This window comes from Pteropus alecto, unplaced genomic scaffold, assembly GCF_000325575.1.
Source record: "Pteropus alecto unplaced genomic scaffold, ASM32557v1 scaffold20, whole genome shotgun sequence".
NCBI classification, from domain to species: domain Eukaryota; kingdom Metazoa; phylum Chordata; class Mammalia; order Chiroptera; family Pteropodidae; genus Pteropus; species Pteropus alecto.
In genome coordinates, this window is record NW_006436298.1 from 48,915,662 (window position 1) to 48,936,902 (window position 21,241).

The 21,241-nt window shown below is 36.0% G+C and overlaps 1 protein-coding gene across 1 annotated transcript in view; it reads right to left on the minus strand.

Moving 5' to 3' along the window:
• FBN2 (fibrillin 2) overlaps positions 1 to 21,241 on the minus strand; it is a 240,480-nt gene that overhangs the window by 162,158 nt on the left and 57,081 nt on the right. Inside the window, exon 6 of the mRNA XM_006913393.2 lies at positions 8,710 to 8,907. Coding sequence (XP_006913455.1) covers positions 8,710 to 8,907 — 198 coding nt within the window. The remainder of the gene's footprint in view (positions 1 to 8,709; positions 8,908 to 21,241) is intronic.

A 21,241-nucleotide genomic window follows, 5' to 3' on the forward strand; every position in this document is an offset into this window, starting at 1 on the left:
TTCCTTATGTTCTTTTTCTCTCTTTTTCCATTTTCTTTTTATATGTAGGCCTTTTCTCTTTATTACTCATCTTTAAATGGTGTCATTTCCTGCCGAAGCAAGAAAGGAGATAGCCAAGAGGAAATAGATTGATTTGAAAACTTCTATAGGGAATATTGCTTGAAACAGTTTCTCATCAAATTCCCACTTTTTGCCCCCCGGGTATTAATTTTCAACTTTCAGGTGGTGATGTGGCTCCTGCCTTATGCCTTTTCAGATACTGACTCTCCAAGTTGCTCACTAGTGGTCCTTATGTTCTCTTTCTCTTTTCCTCTCCTTTACCTCAGAGAGTGCCTCTGGGTTGGAAAGGCTGAGTAGAGGATACTAGAAATGGCTTGCCTCCAAAGTTTCTCCTTCTGCTATCCCTCCTTTACTCTGAGAGTCTGCAGTAGATCTATCTCTTATAGGGATATTCTCTGCCTCTCCAATAGAACTTCCATAACCACTGAGCAGCCTCTCAGGATGCTAATACTCATAGTAAATGTTTAGAAGATTCACCCTGTCTCAGTGACTTCTCAACAACTGCATGTGTTCATCATTGCTTTTAATTGGGTGTTATAGGACACTTTGATCTCTATTATTGATCTTCTCATTAGTTAGAAGAAGAGAGAAATCCTGCTATTTTAAATAATAGTTTCCATAATCAAGTAAGTTTTTAAGTAAATTTTTTAGATTGTATTGGAATGGCTTGTATTCACACAGTATGAATTAAAGTTAAACTTTGTAATGATCTGGTTAAGTTGGTCAATGTAGACAGCCAATAAATTTGTCTTTAATAATTTATACTAATCAAATGAACCAAATCTCTTTTTTTACTTAGTTATATATAGAAGGCCTGAAAATAACTTTCTACTGTGGGCATTTTCTTCTCAGTCTACAGTTGAGGAACTAGCCATGACTGCCTGGTTTCAGCTGAGATTAAATTTCTCTACATTTTTTATGCACAGAGTAAAGGAAGTACATGTTTCTGTACACTAATGCCACTTGAAAAGAACACACACCAGTGTTCGTTTTTCAGTGAGTGAATTAGGGTATGTACTTCTATTACTTTATTCAAGTCCTTGTCCTGTGTCCAAAGAAGGGCCTGTATCATGGTATATGTCTGAATTCCATGCCTCTCATGTTGCTTGGAACGGAGCAGAGGCTCATCATAAGTCTATTACTATTGTCGATAAAAAAGCAAAAGATGGAATTCAGTAAGCAAATTTCTTCTGCCATATTTTTGCTTAAAGGCCTAATTCCTAAATATCAAATAATATAAACGATTGTACAAATTTTATTTGAATGTATATTTTAAAATTTAAGTTGTCACTGTTCATTTGAAAATCTAAAAGAACCCAAGTCAAGTACTAATCTTAAGTAAAATATCTTTCTAATTAGAGTAGATTCATAAGATGGTAAAGATTAAAAGAAAAAGAAATTATTTACAAGAAAATACTACAACATATGCATGTCACAGTTTATATTTAAATTTTTCCATTTAAATATAAAATTTTTATTTATATTTAAATTTATAAATATTCTTCGAAAAGGGTCTAATGCCAATTTTTAATTTTTAATTCACTCATTTTATGATAGCTTAAAGGTTTTCGTTAGTTAACATTGGTCCTTTACTGTATAATAAAATGGAAAAAAGTACAAGATTAAATGGGGATTAGACATAAGCACAAGGATCAGAACTGAAATGGCTCTCAATATGCAAGGTGTCAAGAATCCTTGACAGACCTCACAGCACCCTAGGAATGTCCCCCTTTCTGACACTGCTTGTGTAAGGCCAGAAAGTCAGCATGGTAACAGTTATATTGACGGCTTTCCTTGCAGCTTAATTTTTTAAAAACATCATCTTAATTTTCTGGCAGCCCTCAATTTTCAGTTATTCTGTTTATTACAAGATCCTGTTTCATTCTCTCTTAAGCCACAGATATGGCAATTCACTAATTGCATCAGCTACAGGATGACATTATGTTCAGAACTACAGAAATGTCTTCCCTTCATTAATATGAACCATATTTCAGAACCAATATTAAGCTATTTACAGTTAGCATCTACACAGCTGAAATTTATTTTCAACTCTATAAAAATGTTCAATTAGCCTATAAAAAAGATCACTATTATAAAGAAAAGTATAACATGTACGGATCATGTTTTATTATGTTATTTTTTTTCATGCCCTATATCTTCCAAGCTAATTTGGCAGCAGTATTTGGGAAATAGTCTAGGAATTTAAAAAGAAAAATGAAATCACAGTAAGATGCAGTCTGAAAATAGCATGAACTGAGGATTAGTATTTTATTGAGAACTTTCTGACTATGCCATGATTTTGAAATAAAGCAGAACTATTTGAACTTGCTTTTCCAGACATTTTAACCATGTGGCAAGTTTCACTTTGCTCCTGTTGCTCTATTAATCCATTAGGTTTTGAGGCAAACAGAGCCCCAAGTAATCTTTGCTACATAAACAAAATCAAATAAATAAGCTTTCCGACATTACTAAGTCCTGAAGGGCATTCAGAAAGTTTGAGATCAGATCATATATTTTTAATAATTGTATTCAGAAAAACTAGGGCTCTCTGACAAAATATCAAGGTAAAAAAGCTTAAGTACAAATACAGAAGATGAGGGGATTCAATAATTTGGCATATTCTGGCTAAAGTTAAGGGCCTTTCTCAACCTGGACTATTTCTATGAAATAGTGGTTTTTAGAAGTATTATAATTTTAATCTCATTTATTAGTTCAAAAGATATTTACTTAACATCTATTGCATGTTAAGCACTGTGCTAGATGCCTCAGAGGTATTAATGAATAAAACAGACTTTTGCCCTAATGGAGCTTATATTCTAGCTGGGGGAGAGTAAAAATAATTAAGACAATAAATAAGCAAGTATGTTAGAAGGTGAAAAATGCTATAGAATAAACAAAAAATGTTACTTCAGTAAATCTAGTCAGCATTAATCTAGTAAATCTAAATAGTATCTTATCTTTAATAGTAATCTATGTAAATTATATGAGAATATACTAATCTAGGAAATCTATGTAGTATAGTAAATACTATATAGGATATAGTATAGCATATCTTCTATAGAAAAAAGTTGTTGCTTTATCAGGAACTACATATAATCAGACTGGTAGTCACATCGAAGATATAGAATTTACTATCCATAGTAAAAAGCAGGTTAAAAACATTTAACTCAATCTTCACACTTAGGTCTGAACTGTGAGTGTAATCCAAGAGACAAAAAATTTGCAAAACCATTTTAAGCCACAGCTGACATAAATTTTATATACAATTAAATGTGAAGTTGCTAATCTGTCGAGTTATATGATCATCCCTTGGGAATCCCTATAGTTCTGATGTGAAAGGAGTTTAGATACAGACTTCTTTTTAGGGCAAATATAATCTATGCAACTTGTTTTAATTTTTATTTTTCAATTCGAGTTGACATTCAATATTATTTTACATTAGTTTCAGGTGTACAGCATAATGGTTAGACATTTATATAATTAATGAAGTGATCCTCTGGATTAGTCTAGTATCCACCTGACATTATACAATAGTTATTACAATATTATTTATTATATTTCCTAAGCTATACCTCACATCCCCATGACTATTTTTAACTACCAATTTGTACTTCTTAATCCCTTCCCCTTTTTTATCCAACCCTCGACACCTCTCCCATCTGGCAATCACCAGTTTTTCTCTGTATCTATGAGTCCGTTTTCATTTTGTTTCCTCATTTATTTTGCTCTTTAGATTCCACATATAAGTGAAATCATATGGTATTTGTCTTTCTCTATCTGACTTATTTCACTTAGCATAATACCCTCTATGTCTACTCGCGTCATTAAAAAAAGTAAGATTTCATTTTTTCAATGGCTGAGCAACATTCTAGTGTGTGTGTGTGTGTGTGTGTGTGTACCATCGCTTCTTTATCTAATCATCTTTTGACAGGCACTTAGGCTGCTTCCATATCTTGGCTATTGTAAATAACCCTGCAGTGAACATAGGGGTACACATATCTTTTCAAATTACTGTTTTGCTTTTCTTTGGATAAATGCCCAGAAGTGCAATTGCTGGGTCACAAGGTAGTTCTATTTTTTTAATTTTTTTGAGGAAACTTTGAATTGTTTTCCCTTTTCTCCACATCCTCACCAACACTTTTTTGATATATCAATGATAGTTATTCTGACAGGTGTGAGGTGATATCTCATTGTGGTTTTAATTTGCATTTCTCTGTTTAGTAATCTTGAGCATCTTTTTATATTGGCCATTTGTATGTCCTCTTTGGAGAAATGCCTATTCAGGTCCTCTGCCCATTTTTTAATTAAATTGACCATTTTTTTAATATTACCTTTTATAAACCTACAAAACTAAAAAAAAATTTTGTAGGCTCTGTCAGGGATAAATTTACCAAATTATGCAGAACACTCAGATTTTATTATTCAATGAGTTGAGGCTACGTACAGGCTCCCCAATCTACAGTTCTCATTGGGTTTTAGGACACTGGATTGGCTTTCTGTAACATATCATTTACATGAGCTGAGCAAATAAAATCTCTGCACTGACACAGGTTACTACCATTGCTTTGAAAGACTTCAGATCTAACTTTGTATAGAATTTAATTATAACAAATAATTATACGTGCCATGTCTTAAATATGAGTGATACCATTTATCTGAATAATACAAATTTTCCTATGACCCTACTGTCTTTTGAGAGCTCATTACAGGGCTTAGTTTCCAAGCTCTAAAAATTGGTTTAATACATATGATATCAGAGAAGTAGCCAAAAAGTGGGTGAAGATCCTGGTTGCTGAAAATTAATTAAAGTAATTATTCAGTAAATATGTAATAATTTGCAGCTACTTGGCTTGGAGTTTACTATCATAGCATCTTCAGGGCCCCGATCTAGCCCTGATATATAAAATATATATCAAGATGTAGTTGGGATAATAGCCTAGAGACAAGATTGTAACCAGCCAGGTTATAAGCTCTGAAATAACGGCAGTTGAGGAAGGAGTTCACACTTTGTGTCTGAAGACTGTTAATAACAATATTGGGTGAAGATGGTGGAGTGGATAAACACTGTGCTCACCTCCTCCCACAACCACATCAAAATTACAACTATGGAAAAATCATCACTGAGAAACAACTTAAGTCTCTCTGAACAGAAGTCCTATAACTAAGGATATACAGAAGAAACCACATCGAGACTGGTAGGAAGGGTGGAGATGGAGTACTGGCTGGTACCCCGCTGCCATTGCAGCAATTAAAAATGAGAAGGAATATCTCAGCTGCTGCAGTGGTCCCCCCTGAGGAGTGATGGGTCCCAGCTCCAAACCAGGCTCACCAGCCAAGGGTTCCAGTGCCAAGAAGAGAAGTTCCCACAACTTCTGGCTGTGAAAACCAGTGGAGGTTATGGCTGAGTGAGACAGAGGACTGCGGGAGTACCAGGTGTGTTACTTTTAAAGGGCCTACACATGATCTTAATCACTGAGGGACTCACTTGCTCTGAGCTCCAGCACTGGGGCAGGCACTAGGGACATATGGGGTAGAACTGAATTGTCTGGTTTCCGGGAGAGGGCTGGAGGGACAGCTTTCTCTCAGATAGAACTGCTAATAGAAGCCATCGTTCTTTTGCTGAGCCTTCCCTACATCCAGATTGCAGGTGCCATATCTGAGTTTCCATCAACCTGGCTAACACCATTTGCTCTGCTCTGGTGATTCCCTGAGACCCTGTTCCACCCAAGCCACTTCCAGTGGCTTTTCCACACAAATGGCCTATCTTGGCTCCTGCTGCAGACTTTCCTAAATCTCTCAAAAGTCCACAAACCCCAAACAGCATCTGGTCTCGGCATAACCTGTACCTCTTGCCAAGGTAACCCCAAGCCCACAGCTAATGGCAGCATGCCTTGGTTCAAAGCTTAGCCTCTCCCAGTTGCCTCCTAGCTCAGTATAAGTGGAAACCATCTGCAGATCACTTTGTAGCTCATATCAAGTGACCCCGGGCAAGGCACAGGCAGCAGCTGGCCCTGGCCTGCACCAGAGCCCCTTCTAAGGGGCCCCAGAACCAACATACCCAGTCACCAGCCACAGACCACACTAGAGCACCACCCAACCACTTCCACAAATAATACACCCCAAGGGTGGACTCAGCAGGCATCAGAGCCCTGCTAACGTAAATCATGCTCCACAGATCAACCCCTATACAAACAGTTCCTCCACTGCAGTAACGGCTAGTTCTCACGGCCAATCAACATGAGGGTCAGTCCCTTCCAATGATGTGCCAACAGCTATCAAGGCTCAACTACAAGAAGAGGGCACAAATAACCCATACAGAGGACACCTGAAGCATCTGGCTCAGGCAACCAGGGAGACTGTGCCATTAGGTTCCACAGGACACCTACTATATTAGGTCACCCTGCCAAGACTGGGAAATATAACAGATCTACTTAATACATAGAAACAAACAGTCCGCCAAAATGAGGAGACAGAAACATGTCCCAAATAAAAAAGAGGAGAAAATTTCAGGGAAAAAAAAATAAACAAAATAGAGGCAAGCAATCTACCAGGTACAGAATTCAAAACATTGGTTATAAGGATGCTCAAGGAACTTAGTGAGAACTTCAACAAAGAGATAATAAGCATGAAAAAGGACACATAAACCATAAAAAAGAACCAGTCAGAAATGATGAAAACAATAATGGAAATGAAGAATACAGCAGATTAGATGAAGCAGAGGATCGAATCAGTGATTTGGAAGAAAAGATATCAGAAAACACCCAATCAGAACAGCAGCAAGAAAAAAGATTCCAAAAAAATGAGGACAGTTTAAGGAACCTCTGGAACAACATCAAGCATACCAACATTATCATAGGGGTGCCAAAAGGAAAAGAGCATGAGCAAGGAATTGAAAATCTGTCTGAAGTAATAATGACAGAAAACTTTCCTAACCTGGTGAAAAAAATAGACATAGGAGCCCAGGAAGTGCAGAGTCCCAAACAAGATGAACTCAAAGAGGCCCACACCAAGACACATCATAATTAAAATGCTAAAAGTTAAAGACAAAAGAGAGAATCTTAAAAGCAACAAGAGAAAAGCAGTTAATTAAACTACAAGTGAGCTCCCATAAGACTGTCAGCTGATTTCTCAACAGAAATTTTGCAGGCCAGAAGGGATTGGCAGGTAATATTCAAAGTGGTGAAAAGCAAGGACCTATATCAAGATTATTCTCCCTGGCAAAGCTATCTTTTAGAATTGGAATACAGATAAAGAGCTTTCCAGAGAAGAAAAAACTAAAGGGGTTCATCACTACCAAGCCAGTATTATAGGAAATGTTGGAGGGACTTCTTTAAGAACAAGAAAAAATATGTATCAAAAATATGAATGATAAAATGGCAATAACTACATATCTATCAATAATTACTTCAAATGAAAAAGAATTAAATGCTGTAATCAATAGATAAGATGGCTGAATGGATAAGAAAACAAGACCCTTACATATGCTGCCTACAAGAGACTCACTTCAGATAATTAAAACAAAGGCTATATAACAAAGAGACAAAGAAGGACTCAGCAATTCCACTTCTGGATATTTATCCAAAGAAACCCAAACACTAATTTGAAAAGACATATGCATCCCCATGTTCACTGCAGCATTATTTGCAATAGCTAAGATATGGAAGCAATCTAAGAGTCCATTGATAGACGAATGAATAAAAAAAAGGTGGTAGATATATACTGTGGAATATTACTTGGCAATAAAAAAGAGTGAAATCTTGCCATCTGCAATAACATGGATGGACCTAGAGAGTATTATGCTAACTGAAATAAGTCATGCAGAGAAAGACAAATACTATAGTATTTCACTCATATGTGGAATCTAAAAAATAAAATAAATGAATAAACAAAACAAACAAACTCATAGATACAGAGAATATTTTGATGGTTGCCAAATGAGAGAAAGCTAGGGGAATGGGTGAAAAAGGGAAAGGGATGAGGTACAAATTGGTAGTCACAAAACAGTCATGTGATGTGAATGAAGTCCAGCATAGGGAATATAGTCAATAATATTGTAATAACTATGTATTACGTTAGACGGTTCCTAGACTTATGGAGGTGATCACTTCATAAGTTATATAAATGTCTGATCGCTATGTTGTACAGCTAAAATTAATATTGTATGTCAACTATAATTGAAAAATAAAAAATTATTTTAAAAATATATCAGGCTGCTTTCTTCTCCCTGTTACCTGAGCTCAGGTTCTCACACCTTGAATGAGACTAAGAGAAAGGAAGAAAATGTTTTCACAGGTACTTACATGTGTATATAGTCTGAGGGGCTGTGGCAGGGAGTGTGTAGTGCCAAGTGGATGAAAACATGAAGCAATCAATCTTCTGATTGTATTAAATATTTTAAACTGTATCTTTTTTATTTTCCCCAATTTTTCATATTATTTCTGTCTCTTTTCTATTTATGTTGAGGTGAAAAAATAATTATTTATTAGGTGGCCAAAAAGATAAGCCATCCCTAGTCGGGCTTGCTAATGAGGCCGTTTTAGAAATGGTATAGGGCTAAAGGTTACCACCCACAGAAGAAGATCCTCCAAGTGCAATGAAAGTACACCTGACATGTGGGTGACTGTGCACATTGGCTGATGGCTAACTCACCTTGGCAAGCTCCAGTGCGGATGTTGGGGATGAAGCCCCGTCGGCAGGGCTGAGGCTGGGCCGGACACATCTCACAGGGGTGGCCCCAGGCCCGTCCAATGGTGGCACAGCACAGAGTCTTTGTGCAGACAATGCCTGTCAGCTGCCCTTGGCACATCTGGTTGTTGACCTGCGTGAAACACGGGCCTGTCCTATAATCTGAAATGTGAAAGAAGACGAAAAGAGGTCTCATGATCACACACCAATCTTACACCAATGCATAAAACAGAGGCTATTTCTTCTCATTAAAGTGTCTAACCACAAAAGGCCAGGAAGTTTTATTTTGAAAATTCATAATTTTTCAATCATGAGACTTCAGTGTAGTCTACACTAGACACTGTAAATGGGTAGCTCAAGCACTGTGTCTGGGACACAGATGTGTTTTCTTGGCCTGCATAATGTTTTAAAAGAATTTAAATTAGTAGCCAACATTTTTAAATTGGGAAATTTCACATGAAATTTGTATTTCTGGCTTTTCTTGAAAAGTCAGATGTTCTGGCCAAGCTAGGCCTGCCATGCTGCATGGCAGTGTTGGAATGAAGTGCGTCCTCTCTGTGACACCACAGCCACAGCCACCCCTACACCCCCAGCACTCTTTACTCATTCATCTTACTCACCTGAGCCCTGATAGCACAGGCTTTAATTATTCTTCTTTGCCTAGCAAAGATTTTCTTTCCTCACTAGGTGGACAAGAGTTCAAAAAATCAAAACAGAACTGTTAACATATATGAATATTAAGGACAGTCTATTTTGATGCCTGAAACTCAAAGTATGGTTCATGGACCAGCACCATATGCATCACTTGTTTGCTAGTTAGAAATGTAGACTCAGGCCCCACCTCAGACTCACTGAACTAGAATCTGCATTTTAATAAGATACTCAGGAGATCCATATGCACATTAAAGTTCAAGGGCTGATCTAGAATACAGGTAACTTGAAAGTTAGGCATTTCTATTCTAACTCTCCTCCTGCTATAATTTACTTCAACGAACCTTTCAGATGATCAATATATATTCTTTAAGCAGAACTGAATCATTAACTAAATAGTTTTTAATTTGAGTGCTGCTGTTTTGAAAAACATGGGAAATCAGAATGGCCAGTTTCCTGAAGACTAACCAATTAAATGATTCCCATTTGTTATAAAGTTACAACAGAAATATGTGAAAAGGTTCTTCCCCCCCTTTTACAGAGATTATATGCATATAGTTTATTAACTCCTGGGAATGTAAGATGATAGCCAGGATTTCCTGATAAGCCCTAACACAAATAACATAATTCCATGTGAAGGGGAAAGCCAGAACATGTTTGAGATTTTTGTAAGAGAAAAACAATCTCACATTCAAAGGAAGAAGAGTCAATAATGTTGATAAGATTTTTATGAAAAAATGTTCCTGGAAAAAATAAAACTTGGATATAATTTAACATTCAAAACGATAGGCCAGAAAGACTTAGATGTCATCTACATGCTATAGCATGACAAAAATACAACTTCAAACCACATGAAACTTCTAATTTTTTAATATAAAGTTTCCTCAAGAGGAAAAGAACATTTTAAAAGTTCAATATAAAGAAACAAAATCTAAAATAGGTAACGCTTTTGAGCAAGCTGTTTTAACATTCTATTACTCTGTAGCTGAACTTCAACAAAAATAGTCCATTTTAATCCCTTACATAAGAACAACAGATGTGCTGGCTACAAATCACGTTCTTGAAAAAGACAATCTTTGTAGTATACGTGTAGATATGCAAGCTTGTAAATAAGCATGCTTCCCACACCACAAATTGCCAGGTTGTAAATTTTTTAAACCTATTCTATCATCCTCCAGACAACACATTATTTTGCCATTTTAAATAAATATTACTCACAATAAATTAAATCAAGTCCTGAAGAAGTTAGGGAAAAGTTTAATTTTCACAAAAAACATAAAACACTTGCTTTTCATAGATCCGTGCATATATACCTATGTTGACTTTCTGTACACTTTTAGGATTCTCAGAGATAAGCTTATTTAGCTTCTCTCATAATCCCATTCTTAAATAAACCAACTTGTCAGGAAATTCATTCTTTCTTCTAACTACAACACCTTCTTAAAATTATTTCCTTTTAGTCTGTTCTCTTTGAAGAAGAAGACAAGGATAGCTGATTTGGGGGTTTGGGAGAGGGTTTTTATTGTTATTTATGTTTTGATTTTGTTAAATATATTTTTGTTATGTTTTATGGAAGGGACGAACATTTCTAAAAGCCAAAAGGAATAACGTAATTGAAAGAGAGGGCTCATGAGGCTTATGATTACCAAAAAGAGTAATAACTTCTAGTATAAGATCCCTGAGGAGTCAGGCTGCAAGTGAAACCAGAATTGGTGTGGAGTTATCCATAGATAGAAAAGCGCCTCTCTTGAAGCCTGAGGGAAGAAGGGCAGGATGCACAGAGATGTAGGCATATTTATATAGTACAGGGAAAATGAGCAGTGTCCTCTCCCATACTTTCTATTTTCTTTGTGAAACAGAAAATGGGACAGTAAGTCTTTGGTGGGGGTTGGCTGGTGTCTGATCTTTGAGACTGAGATGACACTGCAGACACTAGGCGAGGGAGCTGACCTGAGAACCCAGCGGATCCCCAGGTGACACCCCAGGACTCTGCATGGTGGAAGAACAAGATAAACTTATAGGGGACCAATCTGCCTGTTTTGTGACTTTTTCCAGAGGCTCTAGGCCGTTCAGAGGTTCACTCGGAGATTAAGATTCATTCAGGGCTAGGGTTTTATGTCAGACGTGAAAAAAATTTGTAGGATGGCAAGGGAGTTTAGGGTATCACGTACTTTAAAATTAAAGACCATGAAATCTATGGTGGATGAAATGGGAAGCGGAGAAAGGAGAAAACTGATAGATTAAGAAGTAAGAGAAAGCAGTGAGATCAATGGACTAGGTACCCCAATCAGGCCCCACATGAGAAGGGAAAATAGTGACAGTAATACATCATCAGCTGCCCATGTGGTTATAATATCATTTATTTAACTGTCAGCAGAATGCAGTTATTGTATACAGCTGCATAGATTGTAAACTGCATCATTCAGGGAAACTATCCACATATACTGTAATGTAAAATGTCACCCCCTCACATTGTGCAATAGGATGGCCTTGTTAGAGACCTTATATGCAAGTCAAACAATGCCACGAGATATCAGAATTCCATCCATTCCTACTTGATTATAAAGAATTGTCTGATCCTAGAAAGTATATGGAAATATGTGGGATTTTTCATCAAGTTGCACAGTCTTTGGACTTAGGCAAGAAGGCACTCCCATTCTCAGGAACCAAAGAAATGTAGCGTGTAATCAAGTGATTACCTTATGTGAGAGCTACAGACATGAGTGAGTATAAGGAAGAATTGTGGAATGTGGGTAATGGATCTAAAAATCTTGGCTATGTGACTATCTCTTTGAGTAACAGAGTTTTTGACACAGCAATTATACATAAGGTTTGGTCACCCATCAGGGTTATAATTGAGACTCTAGTCAGTGTAGCGGCTAAAATCTCTGATCATAGAAATAATTGGAGCACACAAAGAAGGCAACCACCCAAATTATACGCGATGATAGTTTCTATAGTTTTAATAAAATTTGCCCTGAATGTCTGCAGATCGAGACTTCATGCCAGGTCTAAATATTCAAAGTTAAACAAACTCAAATATAACTGAGATGGTAATTGTCTTTCTTGACAGACAAGCATCTGTGAACCTCAGATAATTTTAGAATTAAGTGCAGAAATGTTTAAGAGAATCAAAGCCATTAAATTAATATATTTGCTTTAAAGAATAAGTGCAAAAATTATGTACCTGTAATGTTTAACAGAGTTTGGCCCATTCTATTAGATTGCCTTGTAACCACAATTTTAAATAAATAAAATATTTATTTAGAGTTCTGATTTTTAAGTTAAAATGTGATTATGTTTATATAGAGAACTGGATCATTTAATTAAATAAATTTATATTTATAAGTCTGAGTATTTATCCATTTAGTTCTTAATTAGCTTTATAAATTATTTGAGTACTTGGCAAAGGTTTCTAAGTTCCATGACTAGAGTATTTAAGAAAGATATTAGATGTATTTAATATATAAATTAAGCAGATTAAAAGGTATGGAGGTGTTTCATTAACAAGTATAAAAATGGAATCAAATACTATTTAAAAATCTCTTAAAGTGACTACAAAAATCTGCTAGATTTATTAATAGATTAGTAATATTTATAAGTTAAATTTAAAAGCTCAAGGAATATACCCTAAAGAACTGAAAACAGGGACTTGAAGAAATATTGGTATATTCCCACCCTGTCCAACACCAAGTAGAGGCATCTACCAAGAGGTGGATGCAACATGAGTGTCCTTTGATAGATGAATGCATAAACAAAATACACACAATGGAATATTATTCAGTCCTAAAAAGGAAATTCTGTCACATGCTACAACAGAGATGAACCTTGAAGACATTATACTGAATGAAATAAGCCAGTTACAAAAGGAAAATGTTCTATGATTCCACTTATGTGAGGTACCCAGAGTAATCAATTTCATAGAGACAGAAAGTAGAATGGTTTTTGTCAAGGGCTGGAAAAGGAATAAGGAGTTAGTGTTTAATGGGTACAGAGTTTCAGTTTTGCAAGATGAAAAGAGTTCTGTGAACAGGTGGTGGTGATGGTAGCATGATAATGTCCCCGCGCTAAATGCCCCTGAACTGTGTATTGAAAAATGGCTAGGATGGTAACTTTCGTTACGTTTATTTCACAATTAAAAAAAAAGAGTTTTAAAAAGCTCAAGAAATAACCAGAGTTTTGACATTATATTTAAATAAAGCAAACCTGAATTTTTAACACCAAAATAAACTAAATTTTTTCATATACAAAATCACCCATGAGGGCACTAAAACATCCCCCTGTAACACTGACCACTTACCTTGTGATGGATATTTATGCTGCTTACAATTGATTACAATGTTGCATGGGTTATTCTTGAACATATTTACTGACTACCTAACTTGGCTTTGTGTAAGGTAAATTCCTAGCACTGGAATTACTAGGTCAAGTGTCCAGTTTGAAAAATAGTCAAACTGGAAAAATAGTCAGAACTGCTCTCTGAATAGGTGATGCCAGTTTCTACTCACAATGGTAGTACAGAAGAGAGGCTGTTTCTTCCCACCCTGTGCAACACCGAGTAGAGGCAAATGGTGATTTTTATTCACTCAATGGGTGAAAAATCGTATCTCATTGTTGTTCTTGAATTATGACAACAACTCATTGTCCCTATTTTTCGAAAATCAAGGGAAGAAATTTAAATCTGTGGCAGGCACTTTACAGTGACCTTTTCTATAAATTATCTTCTTTTATTTTGAAGTGCTAAACAATATTTTTGCCATTTTTACAAATGAAAAAATTTAAATTCAGAGATTAAGTCATACGTGGAGAATCAAAGAGCTAGAAAAAAAATGAGCTGGGATCCGACCTGGAGATACACCTCATCCAAACCACTGCGCTGTGCATGCTGTTCCTTAAACCTGTGGCATGGGTCACCTGCATGTTGTTACATAAACTTGCAGCATGAGTCACCTGCAAGCTATGTTCCTCAAACCCGTGGCATGGGTCACCTGCATGCTTAGTTTTTGGTAGCTCTGCCTTCTAACAGACTAAGGCCCTTGACCATTTTAATGAATATTGTCACAACTCCACAAATGCCTCCTGCCACCCACAAGTATAATCTCCTAACTTCCAATTTGAAAGCCCTGGCTTGCTTTGCTTCTTGTTTCTCCTGAAGATAAGTTTCCATCTACTATGGTATATTAGGGAGAAATTCTTTCTGTAAATTGAGACCCTCTATGCATCAGAGACTTTTGCTTCTGCAAATAGATGAGTAATTACTTTAATTACCACAGTTGCACTGCATTTTGTTTCTAATATAATGCCATCATTTAATGTTTCAGTGGAACGTGGACTCAGTAAAGAAGAACCCTTCTCACCATTTGTCACAGTCTTTCAAAGCACAAAGCTGCTGCTGACATCAAAGGGCTCTTGAAGAATGAAGAGGCGGGAAAGATAATTAGGTTTTGGCCAATGATGCAAACAAAATTGCTATCTTTGATGTCATGTTTCATAAAGATGAAGGCCATCAAAGATGTGGTCCCCAAATTCATGGCCTATGAACTTAAAGTGCACTCTCCCAAGAACAAAACCAATTAACTTAAGGGCAACAAAAAATGCTGAAAATTAAAAACTAATAAGATTATTTAAGCAGAAGGGTATCATCACTTTTGAAGAAAGTTAGAGACAAAAATATTTTGTCATGTGTTAATAAGACGGCCAGAGACACAAATGATTAACACAAATGATTAACATTAACGCAAGTCCAATCAACAAAGTACCAAATTTTATGGTATCTAAGAAAAACCTATATAATTAAGTAGGCCTGAATGATTTTAGGGAAAAGTGATATGTGCTCATAAAACATCTATCCATTATCAATGAAGTCAGAAAGAGAATCAATGAAAACCAGTGGTTGAGCCAAACACAGTGAGGTCACAAGACTGAATTATAGTGCAGTGAATAAAACATTAGGCACATTCTTTACGGGGCCTTTATACATACTATTTTCTTATTGAAATTTCTGCCTAAATCAACTCCTCCTGGGCCATGTAAGCAGCCATATACATATTACTGAGTCAATCAAATCTAATAAATCACACCCTTCCCAGGGAATCTGATGGGAAAACAAAAGCTTACCTCTATAATTCTGACATCCAAGTTCTAGTATAACATCTAACTAGAGGGGCGGAGATTTCTCCTGAGGAAAAGCGAAAGCCATGTGACTCACTACTGGGGTTTTAATTATCTGAGAGCTTTAGGGGAATGTTGAAAAGCAAGGAACACCACAGCTCGTAAGCCCTTCTAAGCGGATACGGCATCTATCTATGGATCCATGTGACCTGCAAAGGGGGAGCTCTGCCTTTGTAACTTGCTGCATAAAGAAGAGTAGGTGGTCAACAGATCCCTTTGGCACTCGTGGTTCAGAACAGGTGGTGATCTACACTGGTGAAGTGAATCATTCCTGGTTCTCTGGTTGGAGCCTTATACCTATTCCTCATACATAATCATCAGGAGAAGTTCGAGGGCAAAAAGATCCCCCTGGGACATTTTAGTAGAAAGATAACAGTACTATGAAACCAGCTCAGCAAAATCAAAGTCATCATATCTTACAGAGCCTATAAGTTTGTAATTGCTGGAGAAACCAGTGTAGCCTGACTGGTGCTGGTTCTGTGGGAATTTGCATAATTAATAGACAAATACAAATTAAAAGGCTAAAGTCTTTCTTTGGTTCAGGGCAGTAAGCCCTTTCAACATTCAGACTCGACACAAGAACAAAAAAATGAGTAGACACAGTTTCAAGCTAAATTAGTTACCTAGAAAATCAAGTGGAAGAAAGCTTATAACACAGAGCAAAATTTCTAAGAAATTAATATCATGAGTAAAAGACGAGACTAAGAAGACAGAGACTAGAGATCAGAATGTGAATAATATCAATTCCAAAAGAAAGTAGGGAATAAAGAAATAACAGAAAAAAATTTCTATCCTTAAATAAAATGTAGCTTTACATCTTCTGGTCAAATGGCTCATGGTGTCTTACATAATAATGATGATAAAAAGATATTACTCCCCACCAAAAAGACAGTGTCATGAAATCTCTGAGTCTCTGAACCCTAAAAGAAAACAAACAAAAAAATCCATTTCCAGAGAGAAAGAACAGGCTAACTACAAAGATGATGAAATAGCCTAGCATTAGTTTTTTCATTTGAAATATGGAGAGTTAATATATAGTGAAACAACATCTACAAGTTATTAACTCATAAATTTTGAGAAGGGATTCTGGAAACAAAAGAGCCATATGATAAAATAATAGCTTGAAATAATGATGTCAGGAATTGGGGGGCAGGAAGGTATTTGTCATAATAAATTATTCCTAAGATCTCAGTTTTGGACTGGGAAATGTGAACATATAAAATGTCTCTTGGGATGAGAGAAATAGGTATATTTAATTTCAACACTATATAAAAGTTGTAAGACAGGAAAAGAGAGAGGTTTCGGTATAAGGGTGAAAGACAGGAATGTAATCACTAGTTTAATGAAGAATCTAATAGGATTTCTTAATTAAGGAAGAAGGGCAGTGGAAGTAGAGGACTGAAATATACTTGATTAAGCCATAAATGCTAACAAAGGTGAAAAGAGAAAACCCACAAAATATAATGACATATACATAAAGTAAAATGGTGAGAATAAACCAAATACATTTAAACCACAAAATATGAATATGGTTAATTTTTAACTAAACAAATAAATTATTAGTAGACTTGATTAAAATAATAAAATTCACCTCTATTCTAAGAAAATCATCAAAATGAAAATCAAAGTGAAAAATAAGAGAAAGAAAAGTCAGGAAAATAAAAAAGAAGTAAAGCAGAAGTTGCAATAATCAATATCAGAAAGAAAAGAATTAAAGGACAAAAAGCATTAACTGAGTCAGAAAAAAATATTATATAAGGTTAAAAATTACAACTCATTAAGAGGCTATAAGATTTATAGACTGAAACTATAGCGAAACGCCAAGAGCAAAAGCTACAAGGAGAGCTTAAAGTTATGAGATCTTTTCAAATTTGACAGAGTAAGTTGACATCATTAAGAACACCACAATCAAAAAGCTCTACTTAATATAGATGAATTTATAATTTTGTACTATATAAACAGAGAGTGTGATGTTCTTTTTTTTATGGAACATTTATTAAGGTGATCAAATACCTGGTCATGAGCACATCATTATTTCAGTGAGATTCAATAAATCCCTGGGGTTTCTACTGAATATTTTCTTCCACAATGTGAAAGTCTGAAACTTTCCATAGTATCTTGCATTGAAGGATTTTAAGTAATGTGGCAAATGATGTTCACCAGAAAAGAACACCCTGTGGTTTGTTTTTTTTTTTTTTAAATTCAAGCTAAATTAGTTGATCCCTTTTAAAGGAATCAAACCAACTTTTTAAACTGTAGAACCTCTGACATGAAATTGAGTATTTTAGAGAAACTGTAGCAGTTATATTTCACACCGATGTGGTTTGTTATAATCTATAGCTGTGCCGTCCAAAACAGTATCCACTAGCCACATGTGGCTTTCTAAATTTAAACTTTAAATTTAAATTAAATAAGATAAGCATTCAGTTTTCTCAGTCACACTAGCCACATGTCAAGTGCTTAGGAGCCACATGTGGTTAGTGGCTGCTGTACTGGCAGCACAGAGAACATTTCCATTATCCCAGAAAGTTCTATGGATGCACACGAGAGTAGCTAAGAGTTTGGTATTGAGTGACAGTTCTTCCAAGAGGTTATGTTTGAAATTATGAATCATTCCTATCCATTTTTAGTGACAACCATAAAGTTTGTGCATTGAATTATACCCATCAGTTAAGGTTATCTGTATAATAAACTTATTTGGTTGGCATGAATAGCTTTCTTTTACAGATGATTACAGGTTAAATAAAATTGCCCAAAGTCACACAGATAATGCTTTAAAACGCCAAAGTCTGAATGACAAACATATCTGACACCAAAACCCATGTTCTTAGCCACCACACTCTGCTACCTCCCGGTAGCATTGATCACTGTGTGTATGTGGGTATGTGTGGCGGGGGTTCCTGTGTTTTTGATCAATGGTTCTTGCTCTGCATTAAATGTTTTTTTCTGTATACATGTATTCCTTCCTTAGTTTTAAGGCTATAACCCTTTTTTTTCCAGCTAATAAATGAAGCCCCGCTTATTAAATGCTTCACCGGCCACTTTGATATGCCTCCAAAGAGAACCGCCATGTCTCAGTCGGCTGCATGTCAACCTGGATTTAGACTTTCCACTACTCTTAGTGTACAAGTACTTCTCAGCTGTGGAAATTCTCTTTCAGCAGGCACCGCATGGCATTGCAGCCAACCCACTTCAAATCCTATCAGCAGCTTGGCTTCTGTTTCCTGAGTAGGAAGACTATTAACAACTATCACTTCAATGCTGGGAGAGGTTGCATTGTTGGGGTTGGGTTACAGACAATGCTGGCCAAGTGTCCAAAAAGCCAGACACATTATCTATAGAAGATGAAAACTACTGCTCAGTAAATCTCCAATCTAATCTGTACTATTAGGTAGGTGCCGGGCTTCACTGCTAGCTTCCCAAAGGCTGCAGGCCATTCTAGATGAGACATATAAAAGCATTTTGAGAACTGTAAAGTATTTAAATTTGAATTTGCTTCAGTAACAACTTCTAGAGATGGAACACCCTTAGAGATTACTTGCCCTGTTCATGTGATTAACAGGTGACAAAATAAAGTCCAGAAAGTTTCAGCAACTGGCTCCAAGTCAAAAGAATTTGATGTAACAGCTCAGGCCTCCTGACTCATTCTCCTGCAGTATTCATCATAAAATGGTAATTAGAAGCTGACAACTGATAGAATCTGGGGTGTCAAGGGCTTTTCATGACAAAATACATCTGATGGGTTCAGATCCAGAAATATGGTCTAACTCAGTATTTCTCAAAATGTGATCAATGGAACACCAGCTCCACAGAATAATAAGGAATATTATGTCAAAAAAAATTATATATATTCAACTCAAATATATTTAGTTAAACAGTGAATGTGTGTGTGTGTGAAACTACACAACTTTCAGAAGCTTTTAATGTACTTATGTGCATTACTAAATGCCAGGAGGCTACAGTAGGCAGTGTTCAAAGTTAATTTGCTCATAAAATATTTTTATTCAATAGCTCTCCTCAAGACTAGTATGGGATGAAATGCACTTCGGCAAACACTTATCTAACTCTATCAGCAGATGAGTCCCTTGTCACATCCTTAAACATCACTGCCTGAAATGGATTTGATAAAACGATATCTTTGGTATAACTGGCTTTCCTCCAGATGACATCACGACTATAAATATCACAGAGAACTTTAGAAATTTGTGACATGATTGTAAGCATTCAAGCTTTCTTAGCAGTTGCTAAACTATTGCCTAAACTGCTAATAGAATTGAAAATATTTATAAAGGATCATAGCTCAGTTTTTTCTGTGTTTCCTGGCATTATTCTTCTATATACCAAAGATCACACCCATTCTTCTATGGCCTAAGATCTGATGTCCCATATTTGGTGATGGAAAGCACATGGTCCCATACTCCTGTGTAGAATTTTGTCAGCAATGCAAAGCAGAGGAAATAGTGACAGGTATAGAGATAGAGTACTATATCACCACTGTAAATACATTACATATTTTTACTTTTCTGGCCATCAAAGCAACACCATGACATAGGTACAATCATCTTGCCCATTTTAGAGAGGAGGAAACTGAGGTACAGTGAAGTTAGATAACTTGTGCAAGGTCAAAGATAGTAACTCGCTAAACCAGGAAAAAAATAATGTGATAAAGATTCACACAATTAGCTTTCTCAAAATTCTTTTTAAAGCTATTAACAATAATGAGTTGAGGTATCTATATTTACTCCACACAGTACTGAGTTTTTCAAACAGTTTATCTTCTGCGGGAAACACCAACAAGCAAAATGACATATTTTGTGACCTCCAGCATTGTGTACACATAGAAGCACTTAGCATAGTGATTAAGAGCACAGGATGCAGTCTGACAGTTCTGGATTCACAACCAGAACCCTAGCTTCACAAACAACTTGCCTATAGTCTTGAATAAGTTACTTTAACTCGGTTACTTTATTTGTAAAATGAGTATAATAAGAGAACTTTACTTATAGCTTACGATGTGGATGTGTGCATGTCATGAGATAAAAACATCAAGTGCTTAGCACAGTGCCTGGCTTTTAATAAACACTCAGCACCTGGTAGGTGTTATTACTGTGGCTATTAATAAACATTTTAGAGCACTCTTTAGTTTACAACACACTTTTCTATGCTTTATTTCATTGTGGCCATTACATTGACATTGCAAGGTGAAGGATGAAGGAGGCAGAAAAGCGGACATAAACCTCACTACAGCTTTGATTCTCATTATTATATATGGATACAATTTTCTTGGATGTGAAAGCTGGAAGAAACCACTTAAATGGATAGTAGAATCCTTCCAAGAAATAATATACTTCCTTATGGAGTTATTTTCTGTATTATTCAAGCTCCTTTTTTTCCCAAAGATCTGTTTGGAATCAAAGCCAGGTTTCACAGCCTGAAAATTAATACTGTGCAGCCAGATATAAATTATTTTGCAAGGAGAAATACCAGACTCGACATAATTTTTACTCAGTTAAAAAAAAACCTTCCTTTTTACCTCGCCAGAAAGTACAATGGATAGATATAAAAGCACAACGCTTATCCATTTATGTGGTCTGTAAAAGAAAGCACCCCTTTTGATTCATGACTCTCAGCCTTTATCCCAGCAGCACTGCTCTGCCCTGGCAACGAAAACTCC